This window comes from Lynx canadensis, chromosome A1 (genome assembly GCF_007474595.2).
Source record: "Lynx canadensis isolate LIC74 chromosome A1, mLynCan4.pri.v2, whole genome shotgun sequence".
NCBI classification, from domain to species: Eukaryota; Metazoa; Chordata; class Mammalia; order Carnivora; family Felidae; genus Lynx; species Lynx canadensis.
The window spans coordinates 206,769,045-206,796,311 of record NC_044303.2 but is presented as its reverse complement, the minus strand read 5'-3'; the positions used below and the strand labels follow the sequence as shown (position 1 = coordinate 206,796,311).

The window sequence follows — 27,267 nt, the reverse complement described above, 5'->3', positions numbered from 1 at the left end:
TAGTCTCTACACTCAATGTGGGGCTCAAACTTGCAACCCCGAGATCGAGAGTCACATAGTCCACTGACTGAGCCAGCCAGGCAACCCCAGCTTCAGTTCTTATCAACATTCTGGCATTCTAATTGTATCTAGCACTCTCCACACACACATTTTATCTCATTTTTTTGTTTGGGTATTTAAGGAAAGTCACAGCATACCATTTTAGTTGTAAATATTTTAGTTTGTATCTGTTATTTATTTATTTTTTTTTAAGTTTTAAAGGGTTATTCCTTAGGGTATTTGATCTAGTGGTTGGAATGTTAAGATGGCAGAAGTAAGAACTGAGTGATTTAGGGGCGCTTTCTCAAACGTAGAATTTAACACCCTGGCAAGGATCCCAGGGAATGGGGCAATTTAACTGCTGGGGTGGTTGTTAGAAGCCTGGAGAAAGTAGTAGCCCACGCTAATGAAATGGAGATGCTTGAGTTGCTGAGGCGGTTTGTAAAGAAAACAAAAAGGCTGAGGGACGTGAGTGTCTCGGAGTGGATATATTATATGAGGTCAGCAAACCCACTGTATTACCTGGGACACTCCATTCATTAACACCACCAATTATGGCAGAGAAGGGCAGCCAATGAGAGTGCTTTTTACGTCCAACTTCAGAGGAGGACAAGAATATAGGAACAAGAGGTTGGGGACAGTTGGCCAATAAAATGTCATCATTATCCCTTGCTCAGCCGATTTTTCATTGCTGTGCCAATTTTCAGATCCAAATTCACAGGATGGTGGTGAAAGGAAGGACCTTATAATGTCAAAGCAAATATATACTGTAAAAATACCTCTAGGGGCACTTGGGTGGCTCAGTTGGTTAAGCGTCTGACTTTGGCTCAGGTCACGATCTTGCAATTCATGGTTCGTGGGTTTGAGCGCCGTGTTGGGCTCTGTGCTGAGAGCTCAGAGCCTGGAGCTTGCTCTGGATTCTCTGTTTTCCTCTCTCTCTGCCCCTTCCCTGCTTGTGCTCTTTCTCTCTCTCAAAAATAAATAAATAAACTTTAAAAAAGAAAAAACAAAAAACCTCTAGTCCTTCCCCAATGGTACTGACAGCAATTTACTTGAATTACTGTATTCTGGGGAAATAAGAACATCAAAATATTTTGAGTATTATAGGACACAGGGTCTGAGTTAACATGGAGCCTCACTGGAGTCCTCTGTTACAGTAGAGACACACAAGTGCTGGGTAATAACTGGAGTCCTAGCCAAAGCCCTCCCTACAATAGGTCTTTTCCTTGTCACTGAGTGTATAATTGGAGTTGACTCACTTGGCAGCTGGAGTAATCTTCACATTGAGATTTTGGCCTGTGGGTTAAGAGCTACAATGGTGGGGAAGGACAAATGTGAGACTCTGAAACTATGTTAAATCCCAGATAAGATATTAAATATAAAACAATCCTGGGGAATGGGGTGTGGATATTAGTGTCAAACTTAAAGATCTAAAAAAATCCATGGGTAGTGGTTCCTATTATATCCCTCTAATTAGCCAGCCTGGCCCTTGTAGAAACCTGATGGATGCTTATGAATGTAGACTTCTTCACTCTCATTCAAGTAGCTGTCCTAATTGCAGCTGCCAACCAGACATGGTATCCCTGGGAGAGAAGAGTAATAATGTTTCTGGTATATACTGTGTGGCCCTTCATTTGGTATGTGTTCTCTTCCATTCTCAATAAAATAAAAAAATTTGCATCCATGTAGACAACAATTCATTCCAAGTTTTCCTCAGAACTATGTTGACTCTCCCATCTTCGGCCATAACAAACTTCAGAGATCTTGACCACCTGGACCATCTGGATTTTGGTAGAACACCACACTAATCCATTACACTGATGATGTGATGCCACTTGGCCAAGATTAGCAAGAGGTACCTGGCACTCGAGAGACCTTGGTGCTCCAGAGGGTGAGAGAGAAATATATGGATTCAGGGTTCTGACACCTCAGTAAAATTTGTAGATGATGTAGTCAGGGATATGTTAGAGTATCCAACGTAAAAGACAAATTGCTGTGCAATGCCTGACGGTCTTCCTGCCTCCTGGAGCCAGTGTATTCGATACCTAGGAATTGTGCTTCAGCCCATATACGGTAACATGGAAACCTATCAATTTTGACACGGACATTCTTGCCCCTCAGGCCATATGATCCAGCCAACACTATGTCCTTGAAATGTCTGGGGTGAAAAAATTGTTCATTATGGGATTTGCAAGCCCCAGTGGAAGAATTATAATTCAGGCCTTTGGTGAGAATTATACACTTTTTGAGAAACAGCTCCTGTAGAGTTACTGAGTGCTGATAGAAGACTTGACCATGGGTACCAAGGGACTGAACATCCCTCATTTCCTACTATGGTCTGGGTTCTGTGAGATCTGCAGTGTCTAAAGCCAGAGGGGCCCAGTGGAAGTCAGTCATAAGATAGAAATGGCACATCCAGAACTGAGACTGTAGATCTCAAAATGATGCATCCGAGATAGATTAGGTGGGAGTGGTCTCATATGATGGGGGCAGGAGAAATATGTGTAGGATGCAAGTGATCCAAGTGGGTCCATTTTTTACTCCCTTACCCCATTATATTTGTGAGTGTACAAACACAGTAACTCCATCCGTAAGTCATTGAAGTACAATATACATTAATACATTTACCTGTTGAGGAGTGTCTGATCGCCAGGGCCTCAGGCCTCTCAGGAATGGGTGATATTAGGAGGTAAGCACTAAAGCCTTCAGATGATGGCTGAGGGGGAGGGGAATTGAAATGGATGGTGAAGGAGGGAGGCAGTTAGCACCGGGTGTGGTCCCAGATTCACAGTAATGACAGAGGCTGCACTTGGTCCCCCTTCAATGTTTACCTCAGGAAAAGAGGCCCATAGAAGCTGCTCTTTGACCATGTATGGAAATGTGGATCTATATAGTCCACGAAAGGTGGACTGCGGCATCTCAGGGGTACGTTGCTCAAATCTGTCTTTAGGAGCTGCTGGAAGGAATGTAGTTAGCAGATAGCCCCCAACTACTTTGGGTTCGGTCACTGCATTTAGCCTAAGATCATCCTTTACCTGGGCTGCTCCCAGCCACGGGTAAGTGTGACAGGGGTACGAGAGCCATGCCTGTTCTGTCTGATACGTGACTCATGGAATGGGCAGTCTGCTCTGGGCCCATATCAGCTTGGCTGAGACTTCCTCAGCGGATCTTCCTCTGCATTCTCCTTCCTTCCTGTTATTTTTTCACAGGTGTCAGATCAGTACTGTGAGCAGATTCTCTCTGCATCCTCTAATTTCCTCTCCCCTTTTATTTTTGCCACTAAATCTTCAGTACCTCTCATTTCTTCTTGGTGCCTGCTTCCTGGAGGACCCAAACTGACACAACATAGTTATTTTTTATCTAATGTAATTAATGATAGGCTTTAAAATTGATCTTGTTGTTGTCTTTAGTTTAGTTGTCTTTATTCTTGATTTTTTGTTCCTTTTAACTTCTCACATTATCGTTTTAATCATTGCACCCCCATTACTTTATTAGTTATATATATATTTTTAGTATTATTTAGTCAGTATCGATTTAGAGATTACAGTCTGTATCCTTAAGTTATTATAGTATAATATATATTAATGCTTTTACCTCTCTTTAGACCCTGCAAGGGTTTTAGAACATTTTAACTTCATTTATCCTCCTCTCAAATTATGTAATGGTGTTTTCATGTCTTTTCCTTCCAAGTTTTCTTCATACTTTATTTAAATCCTCACACAAATGATTACGGAGTCCATATTCATTTGCCCACACATTAGCCTTCCCACCTCAATCATGTTCTTTGTAGCTAAAGAACAACTTTTGTTTTTCTTTTAATTCAGGTCTGCTAATGCTGAATCCTCTCAGTTTGTGTTTCTTGGAAAATATTTTTATATCACCTTCATTTTCAAAAGGTATTTTTGCTGTAGAAATCTATATAAGCAGATGTTTTCTTTCTGTCCTTTCAAAATATGATTGTCAGATCACTGGCTCCCATTATTTCTGTTTAGGAGTCAACTCTAAGATTACTTGTTGCTCCTTTGAAGGCTTTTTTTTTTTTCTTAACAACATTCAAGATTTTTTTCTGCCTTTGCTCTTTAGTCACTTAACCGTGCAGTGACTAAATAATGCAGTCTAATTCAGCATTATTCTTAGGGTGTAGCTCTTTAAAGGGTCAATCACAAGCCTGGGGTACTTTTCAGGGCTCCTCTTTTTGTGTGGTCCTGAAACTCAACTTGTGGTAACTTCACTAATTGGTGTAAAGTTTTGCACAGTTTCTCAACCTTTCAGCTGCCATTTTCAGAGTTGGCCATTACCTCAAAAGGAGGAGCTCACTTCTCGGTGCCTGTCTCCTCTGCCTGGATCTGGGCACCATAGATCCTCATTCCATTTGGTAGTTCTCTGATGCTTTTATGCACATTTTCTTAACAAATTATCCAGATGTACTAGCTGTTCTCAGTTGGAGGTTTAGTCTGATAAAACCCCGTTGTCATTGCCAAGAGCAGAGTTCCCACATGAGACATTCAGAGCAGTGTGCCGCTCTGGAAATATCACTCTTATCACAGTAAAACTCATAGGTGTGGGCTTATTTTCTTGATTTGTTCTGCTGTGTACCGTGAGTTTCCTTTTTGATAATTCCTGTCTTCCTTTATTTCAAGAAAATTATTAGCCGTGTTCCCTATTCTTTAATTTTGGAACAATTATTAGGTATATGTTGGAGCTTCTCATCTATTCTCCTTACATAATATTTTCTAAGTTCTTATCTTTTGTTATGTTCTACATGTTGTTCTAGGTAAATTCTTAACTACTGTTCTCCAATTTGCCGATTCTGTCCTCAGTTAGATGCTCATTCTATCTTTTTTTGTTTCAGTGTTGTATTTTTCATTTTATAAGTTTTCCTTTGGCCCTATTTACTCTTGATTCACATCTTCCTGTCTTTGCTACCTAATTATTTATTGATTTTGCCTTATAGACATGAGAGCAAGCCTCAGGGAAGAGAGTGGAAGTTCACAGAAGAATGTTCAGCATTTGGCACCATTGGTTTTTGTTTTTGTTTTTGTTTTTTTCCTCCTGAGATATTTGATGATTCTAAAATCAAGAGGTTGAGAAGTTGAGCAGAACTTTTAGTGGATTAATGGGGTCCAGGTAAAAATAGGAATTTTCCCCTTTATTTTCCTCATTGATATGTTGTAAATGAATCTGTCCACTTTAAGATAGTGACAGAAGTACTCAATCTTAGCAGCTATTATTTTGTTGTTGACGTTGTTACTAATATTACTACCCTCCTCTTCCTCTTCCACCTCCTTTTCCTCCTTCTCTGCTTCCTCTTCCTCCTCATCTTCATGGATATTTTAAAGTCCTTAGAAGAATGTTTTCATATTTGGCATTATTTTAGAGTAATGCCTCCTATTTCTTGAGCTTTATGATATTTATTTTTCTCATGTGCTTTGAAATTTTTATTTGAAAATTTCTCTTGTGTAGGTTTTATGTGTATGGGTGCTTGCATTTGTATGTGTTTTCTCTTTCTCTTTTGCCATGTACATATCTCTGTGTTAGTATTTAACAGTTGGCTTTACCCAGTATACTGGAATCCGCACTGTGGAATGAGACATTATTTTGGTAACATGGGCCTATTATGCTGGGAGAATATCAAAGGTTTGCTTCCTAAACCAGGTTAGCTCAACCTAAGTTTGGGATCTCAAATGTAGCTGGTCTCTCTACATGGGATGAGCTTTTTAAAGAAAGATTTTGTTCATGGCAAGAAATCCCTGCTCATCTCTGAATTCATTTAGACCCTATTTGTCTAAAATGTATGTGGCAGATGTTTCTAATCAGCCACCTAAAAATTGATCTAGATGTTTGTTCTGGTTCCATCCTGAAGCTCGATATAGGTCTGTGGTCCTAACCCAGACTTGGTTCTCTTTCTGGTTCATGAATAGCCAGATAAGATCATTTTAAGCACAAACATAACTTTAAAAATATATGCAAATAATTTATCATTACTATGAGCTATAGCAAGTTTTTAATTTAATGGGTAATCTTATAATACTACCTTGATTACAATGAACTATTATTATCAAGGGTAACAATAGTAACAGTAGAAATGGAGTAATTATTACAGTGTCTGCTCACATTAAGCTTGTCATCATCTAAAACCCTCAGATATTTTCATATGAACTGTTGCAAAGTCAGTAATTGATTTTCTACATGCACAAGAATATTTTTGATTTTCATTCATATATTTTTGTAAGTGGATGGAAGGAAACAGCCATATTCAGTCTCATTAAAGCTATTGTTTATAACAAAATGGTAGAAAAAATAGATCAACCAAACTGTCCACTTTTATTAGGAAGTAGGGAAGTAAATAAATTAACTAAGTCACAACAGATATCTTGAGAGCCGTAAATAAACAAACAAACAAATAAAATATTATGAAAACCACAAATGCAAAAATGACAGTAAAAATTCTGAGATGTTAACCTTGATTGTCTTGTGGGTCATATGCTTTCAAGAGATTTCATTGTTACTTTTTTGTTTTGTGGGTTACATAATGGATTGGGTTTTTATCCTTTCATTAAGTACATTTTCAAAAATTAAGCATATAAAACACATTCAGGCATTTTATCAAAAGCACACTATACTGATATCCTGCCAAATTTGCTTCTATATTAATGCATTTATAAATTCCAAAACTGGCAAGAAACATTTAAGTTGAATGGCTTCCCAACTGAAACATAAGCAAAATAAATATTTTCTTTAAGCATTAAGCAATTTTAGGAAACAGGTACAGAATAGTTCTTTTTATGTCACATTTTTTTCCCATTGATTTTTTGTTGAATACCCATGTGTTTGTACATCACTGGCAGCTTCTATTTTGTGATCATCCTTTTCTTCCTCTTTCTGTTATCTGTTCCTTAGGTGATGAGGTTGAGGCACGTATCTCAAGGGAACAATAAACGTATCAGCCAAGATAATCCAATTAATTTATTTGGATTTTAGTTGTAAAATGTTAGATTAACCATAATCCCTGGATCACAATATATTGTCACCATTGGTTTAGGAATAGCCTTCTGTTAGCCTTTTTTTTCCTTGTTTATGGAATAAAATTTTGACTTCTATTTTACATACAAATATTTGTACCATGAGAAACATGTTGCCATTTCCACTAAGTGGCTGAACAAGAGTAGAGTCCTTGAACAGGATTTACTTATCTTTTGATTATACTCAAAGGCAAAATAAGGTGTGTTAAAGAACAAAAATTCAACAAGTAAATTTAAAGATCTAATTGGCTTTGTTCAAAGATTCATGAATCAGGCAGCATCCCATCTAACAGATAAAAGCGTTGTACAAAATGGGAGGCTTTGTAGACAGAAGTGGTATAGGACAAGGAAGTTATTAGCATAAGAGAAGTGACTCCATTTTGGGCGGGGTGTTTCTTTTTAATGGGTATTAGCAAACATATTTGCATCTAATTAGCAGGAGTTGGAACACTGCATATAAATGTGTTCTAATTGGCAGGTGATTAAAATATTTTTAAAAACAAATTTGAATTCCTGTAGGGGTGATGAGCCCTGTGGGTACATCAAAAGAGCCCTCCCTCCCATTCTGTATGATCATAAAACTTGCTCTTCACCCCTCTTTTGTTTGCTGGCTTTGAAGGCATCTGCATTTTGTCACCCGTGTTTAAAGCCTCAAAATTAATACTTGACTACTCCTGAAAACTGAGCTTCTAAACACAAAATATGTCTGTGCAAAGTGTGTGTAATACAGACAGAAGTAATACTATTGACAAAAATTCCTAAAGGAAAAGTTAACTTGGTATGGTAGAGTATAGTGGGATAAGAATCAGGAGACTTGCATTCTAGTCCTCATTTTGCTCCTAATGAGTTGGTAATCTCAGGAAAACCTTCTAACTTCAGTGACACTTCCCCTGACTCCCTAACCTATTCTCCGATCATTCTACCCAGTTTTGCTCATCAGAACCTGAAGGTCATCTTTTGTATATTTCTCTGCTCAATTCCATTCAAAATATCAGCAAGTCCTGATGATTCTACCTCCAAAATATATCTTGAATCTTGCTACTTCTGTCTCTGTTTTCTACAACAAGCCCAGTCAATGCTTTGAGAGAGGAAGTGGCTATGTGCTTGAGTCTAATCACTTCTCTAGTTTTATCAGCAGCGTCCTGCACAACCTAAAGAGCCCACTGGTTTCTCCTTCCCCCAGCAGTGGCCCCTGCCTGGGCCTAGCCCTGATTCTTGGCTTCTATCCAGCTGATGGCCAGGATCAGGTGCCGCCAGGGGCAGAGGCAGAACCTCAGCTCACCTCTGTAAGTTTCCTTCTCTGAAATGTTATCCGCCTTAGTCCTTGTTGCTGCTACAGCCCTATTATGCCTCAATATATGATTTTTAAACCTGTTTGGTTTTCCTTTTGTTTTCAGCAGCACATTGGCCTCCCACCTGCCTAAAGGCAAACTAGCTTTATTTTTCAGAGAAGCTCCAGACTCTTTCTCACCTCAGGGTCTTTACATGGGCTATTCGCACTGTCTGCTACTTTCTTTTTTAAATGCTTTTCTTTCTTTCTTTCTTTCTTTCTTTCTTTCTTTCTTTCTTTCTTTCTTTCTTTGTTTCTCTTTCTTTCTTTCTTTCTTTCTTTCGAGAGAACACACACACAAACACACACATGCGCACATGCATGAGTGGGGGAGGGGCAGAGAGAGTGAGAATCCCAACTAGGCTCCAAGCTCAGTGTAGAGCCTGACACGGGGCTTGACCGCACAACCCTGGGATCATGACCTGGGCCAAAATCAAGAGTCGAATATTCAACCGACGGAGCCACCCAGGCGCCTCCCCTGCTACTTTCTCCCTAAGACTTCACATGTCCTCTAGCTTCTTCCAGCTCTTTAGTTAGTTCTCACTGCAGTCTGTAATAACTTATTTATTAGTAATTAATAATTTATTTTTTGTCTCTTCCATAATAATTTATGCTCCATGAGAATCAGAATCATGTTTGTCCCTAATAGTGCTTTTAGTAAGCTCTCAATTGGATGAATAAATAAATACTGAAATGAATTAGTGAATGAATAATTCAAAAAAGAAAATCGGCTTTATTCTCTTAGGGAAATTAGTTACTTACATAGATTTTGTGCCCTTGGTAGATGACTCCCATATTTATGTTTCTAATCCAGTATTTTCTTTATTTCTCTTATGCTTTTACTTTAAACAATTAAATATATTTTGATCACTTGTGTAAATAGCTCTGTGCCAGTTACTTTGAGGTATACCAAGAAAATTTTGAACATAGCTCCTTTCTTCATGTATATTGTGATCAATTTTAGTAGATATAATTAGTAAAGCTTATCATAGCCTTTAGACACAATGCTTAAGCATACAGTAAATGCTTAGTGAATGTTAAGTATATTATTACTGCTGCTTCTGTGGTTGTTATTTAGACAAGCACCCTACGTCAAGAATACTTAAAATGCCTTCTGGGAACTGATTTCCGGATGGACAAGGAGCCTATGACAGAATGTGTATGAACTTTATCACTAATTACCCTGCTTAGTTCAGCCTACTTTTTTTGTTGTTGTGGCGAGACTTTATGGATGAAGGAGGCAATTGGTTGATTTACACTCTGGTTCGAGCTCCTTATCTCCTTGGAAACCACAGTGAATAATTCACAGACACTCTGAGTGATACTACCTGAGGTGACTTTGGTGACAGGTGACCGTGGCACCATCTCTGGGATTGTAGGATCAATCGCCTACCCTTTAACATGGCATATTCTTTGCTCTTTCACACCAGTCTGTCACAGTACCCTCGTTTTTCTTTCTGCCATTTTCTGTCCTTGTTTATCCTCCATTTCTCACTATTTTAGACAGGGAACAGTCTAGAGATAATGGGTAGAAATGAAACACTTCACTGAACAAGTGGGTGTGGATTTCTGCAATTCCTGAGTTTATGGCTAAAGCACAGTCAACCAAGCTGGAGGACTTGGGCATGGTGTCTCAAGGAGCAAACCTTTCGAAAAAGGTATGGGTAGCCATATGGTCTGATCATACGGGCACAAGCCTGGGAACAGAGGCCTTCAAGTGGGTAGAAGGAAAGGGGTGAGGGATGGGGTCAGGACTAGGGCCTGTGTTCAAGGACTCAGAGTGGGCAGTATATGATTCCTGATTTCAATTGCTTATCTCAGCTCAGGTCTGAAACAATTTTCCTGATTGGGTTTTTATTGAGTGTGTGCTATTATCTAAGTTCTGAAGATTCTAGTTTAGTAGGTCTGGGTGGGACTTGGGAATCAATATTTTATTTTATTAAAATTTTTAAACATTTGAGAACAGTTGACATACAATGTTATATTAGTTTTAGGTTCACAATGTAGTAATTTAACACCTCTATACATTATGTCGTGCTCACCACAAGTATACCTACGTCACCATACAATGTTATTACAATATCTGAGATTCAATATTTTAAAAAATCTTTCCAAATGATTTTGATGACTCCCAGATTTGGGAATCACTACCAGGGGATCCTTTATTATTTCAACGACGTCTCCACTATCTGAAGGAAGTGTCGTTACTTTATTCCTACATGCTTCAGTGTATATTTCCTGAGAATAAAGACATTCTCTTGCAAAACTATTTCAGTTGTCTATTGCTGTATAACAAACTAGTCTCAACTTCATAGTGTAACATGGTGTATTACTTATGGCTTCTGTGGATCAGGAATTTGTAGTGGGAGACGGTTTCCGTCTGTTTCGTGCTGTCTGAAGCCTCAAGTGGGAAGGTTCAACATTCGTCATTCACATGTCTGGTGTCTGGACTGGGATGTCTCAACATCTGGGCTAAGTTGTTCTGTTGCCCAGGGTCCCTACACATGGACTCTTCATGTGTCTTGGGTTTCCTCACAGTGGAGTGGCCTCAGCATCATTGACTTCTACCATAGCAGGTCAGGGCACTAAGAGCAAGTGTTTCTGTGAATAAAGACCTGTTTTTGGACAGTCTCAGAAGTCACATCATGCTTTTGCTCTACTTCGTTAGTGGCAGCGGTTGGAAGCCTGCCAGAATTCAAGGGTATGAAATTAGAACTGACATCTCAATGGAAGAATGTCAGATGATTTGCAGCCATCTTTATTTATTTATTTATTTATTTATTTATTTATAAATTTTTAAACTTTTATTCAGTATTGAGAGGCAGAACATGAGTGGGGGAGCAGCAGAGAGAGCAAGAGACACAGAATCCAAAGCTGGCTCCAGGCTCTGAGCTGTCAGCACAGAGCCCTACATGGGGCTCGAACTCATGAATGGTGAGATCATGGCCTGAGCCAAAGTGGGCTGTTTAACCGACTGAACCACCCAGGCACCCGGGCAGCCTTCTTTATAATCACAACAGTAACCACTGTATAATTAAAAAATCAATAAATCTGGCCTTGATATAGTTCAGTCTGCTCCTGAGTTCTTAAGTTAGTCTGGGCAGGTTTGACTTCTGCCTGCCTTTTTTTTTAAAATTTTTTTTTTTTCAACGTTTATTTATTTTTGGGACAGAGAGAGACAGAGCATGAATGGGGGAGGGGCAGAGAGAGAGGGAGATACAGAATCGGAAACAGGCTCCAGGCTCCGAGCCATCAGCCCAGAGCCCGACGCGGGGCTCGAACTCACGGACCGCGAGATCGTGACCTGGCTGAAGTCGGACGCTTAACCGACTGCGCCACCCAGGCGCCCCTACTTCTGCCTGCCTTTTACGAGGTGTATGAAATTTGGCAAGTAACTCTGGTTTCTGATCCTTAATTTCTTCATCTCTAATTTTTGAGATGAATTTTATTTATTTTTGAGAGAGAGACAGAGTGTGAGCAAGGGAGGAGCAGAAAGAGAAGGAGACACAGAATCTGAAGCAGGCTCCAGGCACTGAGCTGTCAGCACAGAGCCCGACACGGGGCTCGAACTCACGAACCGTGAGACCATGACCTGAGCCGAAGTCGGATGCTTAACCGACCCTTAAGCCACCTGCCCAGACACCCCTTAATTTCTTCATCTCTAAATGAGGCCAACAACACCTATGTCTCTTAAGAGTTTCTGTGAGGACTAAGTAAAAATAGTTATATGATGAGTCTGGCACCTACTAGTGGCTTAGAAAGCTTTAGGTCTCCCTTTCCCTTCAGACAATTAAACATGACACTGAGTCTACAATTAATTGTTGGTTACTTGGGAAACTTCAGAGATGACTTTGGCTTTCCAAGAAATAATGAATAGATTCATTATGAACTTAAATTGTTGCCTTACTAGGTTCCATTTCTGAGGGTTCATCTTTCCTTTGTTAGATGCACAATAAGTATATTCAACCAAGAGAGGAAACACTCCCTTTAAAAACAAACAAACAAACAAATGGGTATTAATCATTTTGAAATAAAAACCTATGCTACCAATCTATCGACATCACAAAAGTACAAACCTCAAGAACATGATTAATTTCTGGATCAGGATACGTTTGGCTATAAGGAGCAGAGAACCCAAATCACAAAATAGCTTAAACAGTAAAGAAAATTTATTATTTTATAACAAGAAGACCAAAAGCATGGACACTCCTGAGTTAGGTAATTCAGTGGCTCAGTGATGTCGCAAAGGGTCCACAAATGGTTCTTTCTAGGTCTCTACTAGAAACTCTTCCACATGTTGGCCTAGACCACAAATGGAAATCCACTCATGGTGGCAAGATGGCTACAGTAGTTCTGGACATCATGTTCAGACCTGGCAACATTCAGAAGAGACCATCTCTTCCTGTGAACTCCTGAAGAATGAGAAATTCCTTCTGTGAAACCCTGCATGAGATGCTCCTCACCTCTCATTCATCAGCCTTGCAATACCTGCACATGTCTAAACCACACAAGTTGGGAAATGGAACCCCATTGACTGACTTAAACAAATTGTTGTATACTTTTTGGTTCTGGTGTTGAGACTGAAACCAGCCTTTTCTGAAATACTGGCCATTGGCAGGGGACTGAATAGATTTTTTTTGGGGGGGGGGGGGGGGGGGGACAATAAATACCTGCTACACTCTACTAGTTAGATTTTAAGTTACATCCAAGCTTTGGAAATTGGAATGAAGGATCCTTTTTTTGTTTATCTGCATCTTTAGTAAATGCTTGAAATTATTTAGAATGCAGTTTTGATAAGCAATTGATGTGAAATAAAATAGGAATGATTTGGTAATCAAGAAATATAAAGTGGATTTAATTAACTTTGAAAAGCACTTTAAAATAGTAAATGTTTCAAAAAACTAATTAACATTTTTAAGATTCTAAAAATTTTCCCAAATATATTAAGAAATTTTCTATAAGAGTGTTCACCATTTTTATATTTCCTTACATTTCTCCTTAGTCCTAGCAGGTAAACTCTCTACGTAAGAATAGATTTTCTTTGCAACTTTTTCTACTAACACATTTCTCTATAAAATGATGGATGCAATGAAGAATGTATTTAAGAACTAAATATAGTCACTCCCCTTTCCAAATTTTAGTTTGTTTCTGTATTTTTCCCCAAGCACAATAGTAATCATAGGCCATGTCGAAACCATAGCAATTCCTATTTAACATCTATGGCCCCATAGAAAACTGAGTGTTCTGGAATGCAGTTTGGGGGCAGAGGGGCAGTGAAAGAGATCAGCTTCTTTTTTTTTTTTATTATGAAATTTATTGTCAAATTGGTTTCCATACAACACCCAGTGCTCATCCCAACAGGTGCCCTCCTCAATACCCATCACCCACCCTCCCCTCCCTCCCACCCCCCATAAATCCTCAGTTTGTTTTCAGTTTTTAGGAGTCTCTTATGTTTGGGCTGCCTCCCTCTCTAACCATTTTTTTCTTTCCTTCCCCTCCCCCATGGTCTTCTGTTAAGTTTCTCAGGATCCACGTAGGAGTGAAAACAAAAAGAGATCAGCTTCTAATGTCATCATGTCATCTGTTACAGTTAATGTCAGACAAGTAGGTTAGGTAATGATGTAACAAATACCCCCCTCCCTCAACCTCACATAGGTTTATATTTTGCTCATGCCACATACCCATAGAAGTTTGATGAAGTATAGAAGACTTTGCTCATGTTAATGACTCAGGGACTCAGGCTGATGGAGCAGCCACCATTTCAAATGTGTCACAGGGAAAGGGGAGTTCTGGGGGGGGGGGGATGCCAGCAATTACATGTTTTGTCCAAAAGCTATACAAGTACTTCTGGTCACATTTCACTGGTCAGAATCAATTACATGGTACCCCAATGCCATGATCCTACCAGGTCCTTGAGAAATGGAGAGCCAGCAACACTGGTGAGCGGTAATTTTGACAACTGCAGAGATGTACCAGTGTGTAGAGCCCCTTTCAATAGAAGGGGAGACATGCACCAAAGCAACAGTTTTCAGTTGTTATAAACAAAACGGAAATGCTTCAGTTAGGGTGGTACTCTATATTCTGGTGGTATTACAAATACAGCTTCATGAAAGACAACGAATTCTGGTCTTAGGGCCTTGAACTGTGATGTGGCTTTACCATCATGGTAAGGGTCACATTTTAGGTAAAATGTAACCTTTTCCCAAATCTACCATGTCACTGCATACTAGGGGGGTGGATCAAGCTAAGTAATCCTTGGAGTGTACTTCCAGCTACCCAGTCTAATTTCCTCTTCACTTTCTATTCCTGGGTCTTCTGTTCACATTGCTTTCATATCATAGATTGTTAGGTTTTCAGCTGCAAACAGCAGGCCATCTCCATTGATTTGGCATGAAGCATGATTCATTCTGAAGAGAACTTAAAACCTTTATTTCTGGTGCTGATTATGGGAGTCATGCCCGCATGAGCACTGTGAACATGCACTTGTCATCAGCCTAGTCAGACAGCTGTTTCTGCTTTCTGAGCGCTCTAAGTAAGTCCATGGCTCCTTAATAAATCAGGCTTCATGGCAAGACTGGCAATAGAAGAAATGCCTCATGTGATAGGAAATAAAAGGTGAAGTCCAGCCACTCTTTTCCATTGGTGTTTAATAATAATATTTTATTATTAATAATAATAATTTTTAACTAATAATAATAACTATTATATCACCCAAGTAGTTGAATACACATTTCATTCTAGGCTCTTTGGTAGTTGCTTTATGTGTGTGTGTGTGCGTGTATATATGTATATAAACTAGAGTGAGTTGACTGGTATTGTCCCCATTTTCCCATGGAAACTGAGTCTCGGAGGTTTGCCCAAGTTCAAGTAGGTACTCAGTGACTCCAACTGTGAGAAGTGAGGCTTGACTTTATTTTATTAAGTGTCCAGTTTTTTTTTTATTCCCTAAAGATGTTTTCTACACCTGTAGTTTTTTAGAACTAACTCATTGCTTTCTCTTTTGTATAATACTGGTTTAAATATACCTTTAAAATCTTCCCAGTCTACTGTGAGTACCTCCAAAATCTCTTCATGATTATGGGCCTAACTCCTGTGACTTAGCAGGTACTGAGAAAATGCTTGTGAATGAATGAATGCATGCACGTGAGGCTCACACGTCTGGCTGAAACTCACCCGTCTCACGTGGGCAAGTCCAGACCAGTGGGACTGGCTTAAACTCCAAAGCCGATTTGCCACCAATGTGTCCATCCAAATGGAATTAACTATCTTTTCACCTAAGTAGAAGAGAAAATTTTTAGAATGACGTTCATACCCAATTATAAAAAAAAAAATGCATGCTGATTATAAAAAAATCCAGAAAATTCAGAAAAATATAAACAAGACAATAAAAATAACTGCAAATTCCAGAGGTTTGTTCTCCTAATGATTGTTTTTAAAGACATTTATACATACACAATTTACATAGCTGGAATCATGTGTAGCACTGTAGCCTGGTTTCTCACTTTTTATTATGTCCTTTAAAGTCTTTTAGAAAACATACTTGTCTGTGGTCTCTTACTGTTCCATCATATGGGGGGAAGGCATAATTTATGATTTGACATTTAGGCTCTGTCATTTTTTGCTATTACCAATAATGTTGTTATGAATATCTTTCTATATAAAGCTTTGTAAGCATGACTTTCAGTGCATCTGTCCATGGGAGTCCTTTGATCAGTGACACATACCTGTACCAACTGACATTTGACAAGTGCCACTGAAGCTGTATGGCCACAAGTTGTCAGGAAGACTAATAGGGTAGCAGTGGCCCATCTCACTTTCATAAAATGACATGGATACAACTATAATTTTGCAGGCCATTTGTGGGGTTAGAAGCTCAACACCTCATTGATTCCGCACACAACATATTCCAAAAGAATGAAGGTGACCTTAGAGACAGCTAGCCATTTAGAATCCAGTTAAACCAAACTTCAGGATATTTGGTGCCCAACACCAACCAGAAGCATCATTATCTGTCAGATTCTTCTTATCCAGAATTAGAATTTAGCAAGGGTATGTGGATGAGGTCTAGCTGGTGGGTGCGTTCTTCTGGAAAGAACAGAAGAGCTCAATCTTTAAAACTAAGGAATTTTCATCGTGGGAGGCTTTTATAGAAAGAGAAAAAAACAGTAACATATTCTTAAATTTAGTGAACTTTACTGAGGACTGTCAAAAAGAGGAAATCTTTAGTTAAGCTTGAATGTCACCTCACCAGAGGAATGGCGTTTTAAAAATAACAGTCTTAGAATTTTGCTTTCAGGACATCTGAGAGAGATAGCATGTTAATTTACAAAGTTCATTAAACTGGGGTCCAATTTATTTTGTCAATTTCTTGCAGAATCAACAAAAATTAAAATCCATATATATAGAAAAGGGCCTGAACTGTTTCCAGTTACTGAAACTACAAGCATGAATGCTTAGTATTCATCTCTAATAGCCTAAGAGGATAAGCCTTTACCTTTGATCATGAATTTATTTAATCTTCTAGGACAGTGTTGAACATTCTAGATCCAAATTCCAGGTATTTAATATGTTTCAGTTTTGTTCTCTGCTTCATGATGACAATTTAATCTCTACCTCTTAACACTTTTTCTACTAAATTGCTATATTAATATTAATATGTGTGTGAAAAATTCTACTGGTAAATGGTATGCAAATTAGCCTAATGCAAACTTTATTGCACTTAAAAAATCCTTTGAAACAAAGGTAACTAAAGTGGTAAAAAGAACAACTAATCACCATTAAAAGGGAAGATTGTTATAAGTAAAAGAGTAACATACTTCAAAGCAAACATGACTGATTTTAATCAAGCAATATGAATATAATATCTGGTATAAACACTTGATTATATTATAGGGTGTAAACAGGAAACTTTATTTTCCCCAGTCACGGTGCTATGGGTTGAATTGTATCCGCAAAAAAAAGATACGTTGAAATCCGAACCTCTGGTCGCTGCAAATGTGACCATATTTAGAAATGGCGTCTTTGCGGCTATAATCCAATTAAGATGAGATCATTAGAGTGGGCCTAATCTTACATGACTGCTGTGCTCATAAGACAATACACATTTGGGCAGACAGACATGCACCGAAGGAAGACAATGAAGACAGCCATGTCCTGATAGAGGTGGAAACGCACAAACCAAGGAACACTAAACAACACTAAAGAACACCTCCTCACCCAAAATGGTGAGGGGCACTCTCATCAGCATCCTGCCTTCAGCACTCTCTAGGCAGGAGGTGGTTTCATGCACAGGAAGGGAGAATCCCTTCCACACCTGCCCTCATCAGGATCCACACCTCCCCGGGAGTCCTCCTGCAACCTGCTCACAGGCTTCAGCTCTAAGACTCACAATATCCCACCAGCGGGGCAGCCTCTCTGTCCTTGCTGCTGGTGCCCCACACCCTACAAATGATTCTCGCAGGGCTTCGGATGCCTGGCTTCAGTGGATACTTTCTGCATCCTCCACCTCCTCATTCAGGAGGGGAAAAGTTCTAAAAGGTCTCAGGGGAGGAGTAGGACTCTCTCTATGAAAACTGTATTCACTAGGCTGCCGATTCCCATGGCCTCCCTCCCTCCTCCCCTGATCCCCTGGTCCCAGGTCCTCCTCTCCCCTCAGAACGGTGTGGGACAGGTGTGAGAGCTGGGGAGAGCAGCTCCAACTCAGTCCTGAGGAAATGCTCTTGATTCAGTAGTGGCTCTCCTTGGAACCTGGGAGTTTTAATACCTCTTTGCCCTCAGTTTGGACTCTTGGGAGCTCTGACGGCATGATGCTGACGAGATGGCCTGCACCAATTTTGTGAGATGGGAGGGGGTGGCGTGACTGGGGAAGATAGGTTACTGATTCGTGGGGAGAGAAAAATTCCCACTCAATTGCTGTTACACTAGGAAAATTTTTTCTGTCCTAGTTTTTTTTTTCCTTCCTCATACTTCTTTTTTTTTAATTAAATTAAATTTAACTTTTTAAATTTACATCTAAGTTAGCATATAGTGCAACAATGATTTCAGGAGTAGATTCCTTAATGCCCCTTACCCATTTAGCCCGTCCCCCCTCCCACAACCCCTCCAGCAACCCTCTGTTTGTTCTCCAGATTTAAGAGTCTCTTTTTTGCCCCCCTCCCTGTTTTTATATTATTTTTGCTTCCCTTCCCTTATGTTCATCTGTTCTGTGTCTTAAAGTACTCATATGAGTGAAGTCGTATGAATATTTGTCATTCTCTGACTAATTTCACTTAGCAATACCCTCTAGTTCCATCCTCGTAGTTGCAACTGGCAAGATTTCATTCTTTTTGATTGCTGAGTAATACTCCATTGTGTATATATACCACATCTTCTTTATCCATTCATCCATCGATGGACGTTCGGGCTCTTTCCATACTTTGGTTATTGTCGATAGTGCTGCTATAAACATCTGGGTGCCCCTTTGAAACAGCATACCTGTATCCCTTGGATAAATACCTAGTAGTGCAATTGCTGGGTCATTCTTTCCTCACACTTCTGTTTGATATCGCAAGATGTTTTAGATGTTGCCAACGTCTTATGATGAATGACGTGGAAGAGGAGTGACATTTAATGTATAAGGTCTAATGAGGGTGCTGCAGGTGGCTGTGGCTCATGGCCCCCTTCCACTAGGTGGGAATCCCATTGAGTTTTAGAGGGAGGAAATATCCTTCCACTCAGGGGCTTGGAGATTGGCTGGCTAAGGTTTGGAGATCAGTTAGTAAATCAAACAGAATGAACTGTTGGATGACTCCATTTCTAAACTAAATGTTTTCAAAACGTGACCTTCCAGATGATCATTAGTGGTACTACCTGGAAAGTTGTTAGAAATTCTCTGGCCCCACCCCAGACTTACTGAACCAGAAACTGGGGGTGGGTTGCAAGCGTGTGTATTAGCAAGTACTCCAGGTGATTCTGAGACCAATATTTGAGAATTGCTGTTCCAAAGACACTCCTCTTCCCCAATAAAATGACACCCTAACTTCTCTGAGAAATGGATGTCTATTTGGATATAATTTAACTTAAAAAATTATTCCTTCAAAATTCTCTGATGATTTTCCATCCATCACATACTTCAATTTAAAAGCTTTGGAATGCACTTTAGCTGAGGCAAGAAGAATCTTTTTTCCTAAGAGTATGGAACTCCAGGAGTTTTTCAACTACTTTAAACAAGGCAATTTCCTCTTGTTCCCAATCATCCCTACTGTGATGCTTATTACTATGGAGTGTCTCCTTGCATGAGATGATGGGACTCACCTTTCCTTACATTATTTTTTCCATAGCAATTATCGCCATCACCATCAAACATACTATATATATATGTTTATTTTGTTTTTTTGTTTGCCTGTCTCCACATGAATGTAAGCTTCATGAAGGCAAGGGATTTTGTCTCTTTTATTCACTGCCGATTCCCCATCATCCTAAACAGTCCATGGCACATTGTAGACATTCAGAATTATTTGTTGAATGAATGCATGAAGGAAAGTTGGGTTTTAAGAATGTGTTTTCCAAGTTGTTGTAGGTTTATGTTTATTGAATAATTGAAGACAATTATGGTTTTTGTTCTTAATTGTACTTGTGAGGATGCTTAATACTACAGGCTTCATAAGGTCCTCAGAAGTCCCATCGTTTTAGTGCAGTGTGAACAGAATTCACTGGATCGATGTGAAAGTTACTACTGAGGTGTATGCTACAGAAAACATCATAGGCTGGGACTGGATAGGAAAGACTAAGGCAGGAGAGTCATGGAGAAGAATTATTTGAAAGTAACACAAAAGAATTTATGTCAGTAACTTCTGGGCACACCAGTCTGCTGTTTGTAGGAGAATGCTCTCTTGTAGGGATTATTTTGGGACAGTAAATCTGTTATTCAGTGATTGTTTTAGGCTGAACACCTCCCAGGATACAGTATTTCCACTTTCCTGTTGGCACATCTTATAGCTCCTATGTCACAGATGTTCACTGTTTTCTCATTCATCGATGATCCCATTTTGATGCAGTAGAGTTGGTTTCCACCCTTGAAGCACTGGGGAGGCAACAGGCAGACACATTCGGAAGTGGCGGCTGAAATGAGAGGGAGACAGTGTGACTCACCACAGGACTTCAGGGTTTGATTTTACCTAATTTGTCCCCAGAGGAGCAGGCACTTTGGTGGCAATGTATCAGAAAGCTAGAACAAAGGCAATGGCCCAAAAGACCCAACTGTGGTCAAATGGAGTGATCTGGATGTGAGAGAACAGAATCCACGAGTCAGCCAGTAAGATTCAGGAGCTGGGCTACCTCTGACACCTTGCTCTCACTCACTGACCACATCTAATCAGTCACTATATCCTGTCAATCTATTTCTACAACATCTACAGACGGTCTTCTCTGTTATTTTCTCATTGGTACCACCTTTTATTGAGAATGTACTATGAAACCACATAAGAAGCCAAGGGCTTTGTATGTTTTATTTCATTTAATTTTCAAACATATGAACTATATGTTATCAAACTAATTCTACAAATGAGCTTGTTAGTAATCCCAGAGAGCTTAATTGATCAGCCCATGGTTCCACAATTAGTAAGTGGTAGAGGCAGGTTTTCAATCACGAATAGGCCTTAATTCTTTAACATAACTCTATACCACAGCCACTGACTTCTTTCTAGAATATTTCCAGGTTGGGGATTCTTTTAGGAGGCCTGGTTTCAAAATCACCCAGTCACTTCATAATTCATGTAGATCTTTCATTCATGAAAATTGTTTTAAAATGATCACTTGGGATAAACTCACCAAAGTCAAGAATATTAAATAAATTTTGAGTAGAGGGGGGGATATAGGCTCATTTCTATACATGCATGTTTTAATTAAAGTTCAAGAGCCTCTACAGTTTGCCCTCAAAATCCTTTTGCAACATTGTCTCTTCTGCTTTTTCAGTTCCACTTAGAGTAACTCTCTTTCTGCTTCCCAAATGAGACTTTAACAGTGTTCCAGTTTTTGCCCTCTTGCCCATGCTATCCCCTTCTTTTGCTACAGTGATGTGGTCTTTTTTACTCTCTCCTACATGCCCAGTTTCTACAGACTCACCTCCTCCATGAAGTATTTCATACCCACTTACCCCCACAACAACTGAACTTTAACTAAAGTTTTAACTAGACTTCAATAGTGTAAATTTGTTAGTACTATATTTGGTATTTTTACACTTTCTTGTTAATTAGCTTTTCATATATGTCTTTCTCCCAAGACAGTTATAAGTGCTTTGTTTGAGCACTTGTTCATCTAGATGTCTCACTTAGCTCTTAACGAGGTGCTCAATTCATTCTGCTTCATCAATTGATTTCAATTCTGAATTTGGGGTGTAGGTATAAGCAATCAAAAAGAAGTATTTTGATAGATCTTGGGTAACTCATGCTGCCAAAATATCTGAGTTAGGCTGAGAATCAGCAATGATGTCATTCAGAAATAGCTTCTTTTAGGTGGGTATCAGTTCTTTCCCATGTGTCTCAACCAATGGGAGAAAATAGGGAAAGGGAGTGGGGAGATACGCAGAGGCACATAGATAGCCTATCTTTGGTAGAAAACATTTCATGAAAAAGCATGCATTCCCTTGTAAGCCCTGTGTCAACCAGTTAGAAAAGAGTCTCATTGTGGAGGGCCTTGCCGATTGTTGTAAACAGTAGGGTTTAGTGAAGGACAGGAGACTGCTCCACCTTTGGAGAGGATGTCAGTTCCCCAGGCTTGTGGAAAAGCCATGGTCATTATTATTTTAGTATGGTGTGGCTTAAATGCTCTCAGCAAGATCATTTTTAGACTGCCAGCACCATAAAGCCCTTCCCACCACCTACACTAATGCATCCTGCAACACTCAATTCTCATGCTACCATATTTATGAAACCCTTCCAGGCCAGAAGATTTCTCTCTCTCTCTTACGTGTTCTTATATCATGCTGGCTCGCATCAAAGTTATTCATCCAATTATCATGAAAAGTTACTCCTCCAAGTACTGTGAACAATTGGAAGGTACAAAGCTCGTTTGTCTTTAGAGTCCTCCTCATATTATATACAGTGACTTGTGCATCTTGGATACTAAATGGATGTGTGCTGAATAAATTTCCCCCTTCTATTAGTTGATGGTGGATATTTTTGAAATTTAGGCGAAACATTCAATGTGCATAGAAATAGACTCCTTATGAAGCCATTTGTGTTCTAACTTTTCAAATGGGAACTTGATGTTATTTTGAAGTTCCATTTTTAAACTTTTTCTATCTCATTGTAGATAGAGAAAGAAAAGAGTAGCAAAGTACACAATGTCATCAGTAACAGTTTAACCGACGTGACATTCAATGCAACTCAAAATTAATAATATCCCAACTTGCCATATGTGGGTTGGGTATAAAATACATTTTTAGCTTTCTCTTTATTCATAAATGCTGAGGTTTGTACATTGATTCTGTTCTATAGTGCAACTGAACAGAATTCTCTATGACGTTGACTTTTGCTCACCAATTAGAGAAGACTGGCACAGGCAGACCTTATCTTTAGGGGGTGGGGAATTCTTTCAGTATTCTGATTGTGTGTAGGATCAAAGAATATTTTAAATGACTGAAATATCTTATTATAAAGTGTCCATGTATTAGTCTGACTGCCCCAAGACATTCTGGTCACTTGAGCAATATTGGTTAAGTATTCAAACTTTTTAGTGTTCTTATTTTAGACAAATGTAGACTCCTGGTGGCTGTGGATTTAGATATCTGTACAGCAGAGAGCCAATAGTAAAGACAGATTTTGATGAAATTGCAAGCCAGAGATTATTTGTTACTCAGACACATTTAAAAAGAATAATTTGTGGAAAAAGAGCAAAAAAAATCATTGCAATACGGAGTTCCATGAAGATTTTTCTCCATGATAAAAATGGAAGGACGGAAGCTAACACTAATCATATCCGCTAATACCTCATTATTTCTGAAATGTCAGCTGGGTAATGGTGTTGGTCTGGCAGTTAAAAATGAATGGTAGCATTTAGCCACAAGGTGATTTTAATACTGATCAGAATTGGGCAATATATATATCAGACCCTGGCATGCTGTCTCTTATGTGGACTTGCCTTGTTCAGATATGGCACGAAGGTCAGAAGTCTCAGACATTGACCTCCCGAGTGGCCACCCTCAGGTGGCCTATGGACTATGCCACCTGTGTCTACCCTCTGTCATGAATTCAATACTGCCACCTCCCAGGGGAGCTGGATCTTGATAATCAGAGTTAAGTGGATCAGGAAGGAAGTGGATTTGGGTAATAAGACCTCTCTCCTTTTCCAGGACTGAATTGAAGAGCCAAGGGGAACATTGAAGTTTTTGTGTTTATTTTTGCAAAGGTAAAGTGGTTTTAGCAAAAATTTAATGTAACAATTCAACAAGTTTCCATTATATACTTTATGTCTCAATCTAAGATAGTTCTTTGAGGATGTGTCACAAAGGAAATCTAGCTGCATACTTGAGTTCTGCTAAATCCTGATCTTCGGCCCATATCTATGTATTATATAAAGCTTAGCTGAACTGTTTCAGGGTCAAACTTCATCTTAGAGAAAATGTACTCACTGCTGTGAAGTTTCCACTTCCAATTCACAAACAAAAATGCCCATAGCCAATTCGCTTACAGAAAATAGAAATGTAATGCCCCTTCTTAAGTATCAAGTTGGCAGAAAGATAAAGAAGTAATAACTCAAAGTTTCGGTGAAGGTATGGGTGGCAGTCTTTCTTATACATTGTAGACAGGAATATAATATGGTAGAAACATTTCTGGAAAGCAAGTTGATACACTGTGCCAACAAAGACTTTATATGTGAAAATAATATTTACCAATACATTTCATTTTCTAAGGTATATCCTGAGGAAGAATCTAAGATTATAGATTTATCTGTAATCAATTTGTCTATTATAGCACTGCTTATAATAGCAAAATATTGGGAAAAATCTAAACGCTTAACAGAAGATTAAATAAGTTATAGAATGTCCACATGGACTTTTGCAGAGATTGAAAATTATGTAGCAGAATAATATATGATGACATGAAAATAGTTTCATGATATATTAATTGAAAAACAGCAATATAGAAAATAAGATGTGAAGTATGATACCTAAAAAAAAAAAAGTAATATAATCAGGACCACCCCTGTGTATAAGGCCCTGGGGAATTTTTTTTTATGGGATGCTTCTCTATATAAACAATTACAGTAACTCTGAATTAGAGTGTTAGCACCATACTTAGCAGGCCAATCTCAAGCAGTCCTGGCAAATACCCTGCTTTCTGGGAATGAGAGTCTAGCTCGGAGCCATGGATGACTGCAGGCATGAGTCCCAGAGCACCTTGGAACATCTGGTTGACCCCATGCATGGTGAGAGGGAAGCAGTAGAAGGTTGGAGAATGTTCCACCTGGGAGAAACAGTGCCCAAACCCATGAGAAACCCTGACTGGGCTCAGAGAGTCCTGCCTGATTAACACTGCCAGCCTTGGAGGCTGGCAGCAGAAGGACTTAAAAAAATTTGAAGAAGATGTTTCTGGCAATTAGTATCCATGAGGAACTCAGTCTAGGCTCTAGGCTCTAGCTATGTAGCCCTACCCAGTCTCAAATGCCAGAGGAAAATTTAGACAATTTTGAGAGAGAGGGAGACAGAAACCCAAGCAGACTCTGCTGACAGTGCGGAGCCTGCTTGGGATTCTGTCTCCTTCTCTCTCTGTCCTTCCCCTGCTTGCTCTCCATCTCTCTCAAAATACATAAACTTTTTTTTTTAAGGGTAGTATATGCATATATGATTGTATATGCATAGAACAATAATTGGGAAGATTCACACTAAAACTACTAAGGTAGTTATTTCTAATAGTGAGTGGGTTATATTTTTGTATTTAAATAAAAAATTTTTATAAAATGTTTTTTATAAAACAGTGTAAAGGAATTATTTTTGATTAAGGAAAGGTTGTGTGTGTGTGTGAGAGAGAGAGAGAGAGAGAGAGAGGGAGTATATAAATGCAAATAAGATTAACTAGTTGAGATGAAGGCTAAGAGAGAGCATTTCCAGTGTGTGGTCACCACCAGGGCTTACCCGAACACTTTTCCCAGTCGTAGCAGGTGTCATAGCCACAGGATTCTTTCTTTGTGCTGTTGGTTGAGAGTTTTGCTCTTTCAAGACCCCATTCTAACTGTGGACCATCTTGGCAGGAACCAATATGTAGAAAATGGAGTTGCTGATTATTTAAACATTTCTGAGCCAAAAACGTACAAGCAGGTGAAGTAAAGTAATGGTTGGTGTCTGTATCAAACACACAGAGATCTTCAGAATAATGGCTGCCCAAGAGAGGAAAGAGCGCATTTATATATGAAGACTAGAAAAAAGGAGATGGCATGTAGCCAATATAATATGTAATCTTTCCAGCCAGTTTTCTGACAACCCGCCTCCCCATCTGCCCCATGCCCCCAGCTTCTCTTCTTTCATCTTGTGTGCTCTGGGATTCATCTTTCTAGAATTTCATCTTTTTTTCTTTTAATGTTTATTTATTTTTGAGAGAGACAGAGCATGAACAAGAGAAAGGCAGAGAGCGAGGGAGACACAGAATTTGAAGCAGGCTCCAGGCTCTCAGCTGTCAGCACAGAGCCCGACACAGAGCTCAAACTCACGAACCATGAGATCATGACCTGAGCCAAAGTCGGATGCTTAGCCAACTAAGCCACTAGAATTTCACCTTGATCTTGGTGTTACTCCCAATTGTCTTCAAATCAAAGTCTGAATTCTTAAATTCTGGTAATCAAGATCCTCCATAATTTGACTCCAACTAACTTTCCTTTCTAGAATTATTTTCCTTTCCTTCTTAATCCATATTACCTGGCAGTTATATTGATCATTTTCTAAAATTATAAGATTACCTTTCCTTTGCTGGCATCCGATGCCCTGCTCAGTCAGCATTGTATTGTCTCTCTTCTATGCCTGTCTGTGTCCAGTTTAATTCCTGACCACACTTTGAAGGTAGCCCTGATCAACCTAGCCCATGTAGTCTGGACCTCTTCAGAATTCTCTAACATTCATTAATTTGCAGCACCAGAGTCTTCTATCATTACATAGCTTTGCAAGTGTGTTTGTATACTTTGATTAAGTATATCAGTTTTGATATCATTCCTTGGGTAACTTGCTTAATCTCCCTAAGTAGATGTTAGGTCTTGCTGCTAGGAGGTAATCAGCAGCTACAGTCCTTCTTTTGTTGCGAGGACAAGGGCTGGTTTACTCTAAATTTGAGTTTCTTCTCTGATGTCAATCTTCGAGTTAACAATCAGGGCATCAGTGTGCAAAATTATCTCCAGGTGCTAGAGCTGAGAAGAAAAAGGCCACTCCCTGTGTTCAGAGAACTTAAACTGTGGGGCTAGCCAGTCCCACAAACACCTTCAATGTTGTATAGAAGAGAACAGAGGACTACAGAAAAAGTCTAGAGAGGTAGGGGAGAGCTGAAATTCAGACAGTTCCAGAGGACAGTCTGCATTCTCATGACTTGGTATTGGAAAGACAAAGAAGGAAGTTTCTTCTGCATTAAATGGGCAATATGAATGCTGCAGGTACTCCCCGGAAGGCTGTCTGTTGGATGAGGGGACTCCAGCAGCAAGAAGCTACATGATGGATCACCCTGGTGAGGATTGAGGAGGGGGGGGTAGGTAGGACCACCCCTGGGTTGAATTATGTTTGTGGAATTATACAGGAAAAGACCCTACAGTGTTAATCAATCAATCAATCAGTCCCTATAAGTGTTTATTCACCTGCAGCACAGAGGAACATGAGAGCTAACTGGTGTTAAAGGTGAAGGATAACAACTGGGCACAGTCTGT

The 27,267-nt window shown here is 39.3% G+C and overlaps 1 protein-coding gene across 2 annotated transcripts in view; it reads right to left on the bottom strand.

Moving 5' to 3' along the window:
* Positions 1–19,939: 19,939 nt before the first annotated feature.
* C6 (complement C6) overlaps positions 19,940–27,267 on the bottom strand; it is a 64,753-nt gene continuing 57,425 nt past the window's right edge. For both annotated transcript variants that reach the window (XM_030330637.1, XM_030330628.1), the window contains exons 17-18: positions 25,502–25,743; positions 19,940–20,490 (exon numbers count right to left, since the gene is read on the bottom strand). In XM_030330637.1, coding sequence (XP_030186497.1) covers positions 20,309–20,490; positions 25,502–25,743 — 424 coding nt within the window. In that variant the 3' untranslated portion in view covers positions 19,940–20,308. The remainder of the gene's footprint in view (positions 20,491–25,501; positions 25,744–27,267) is intronic.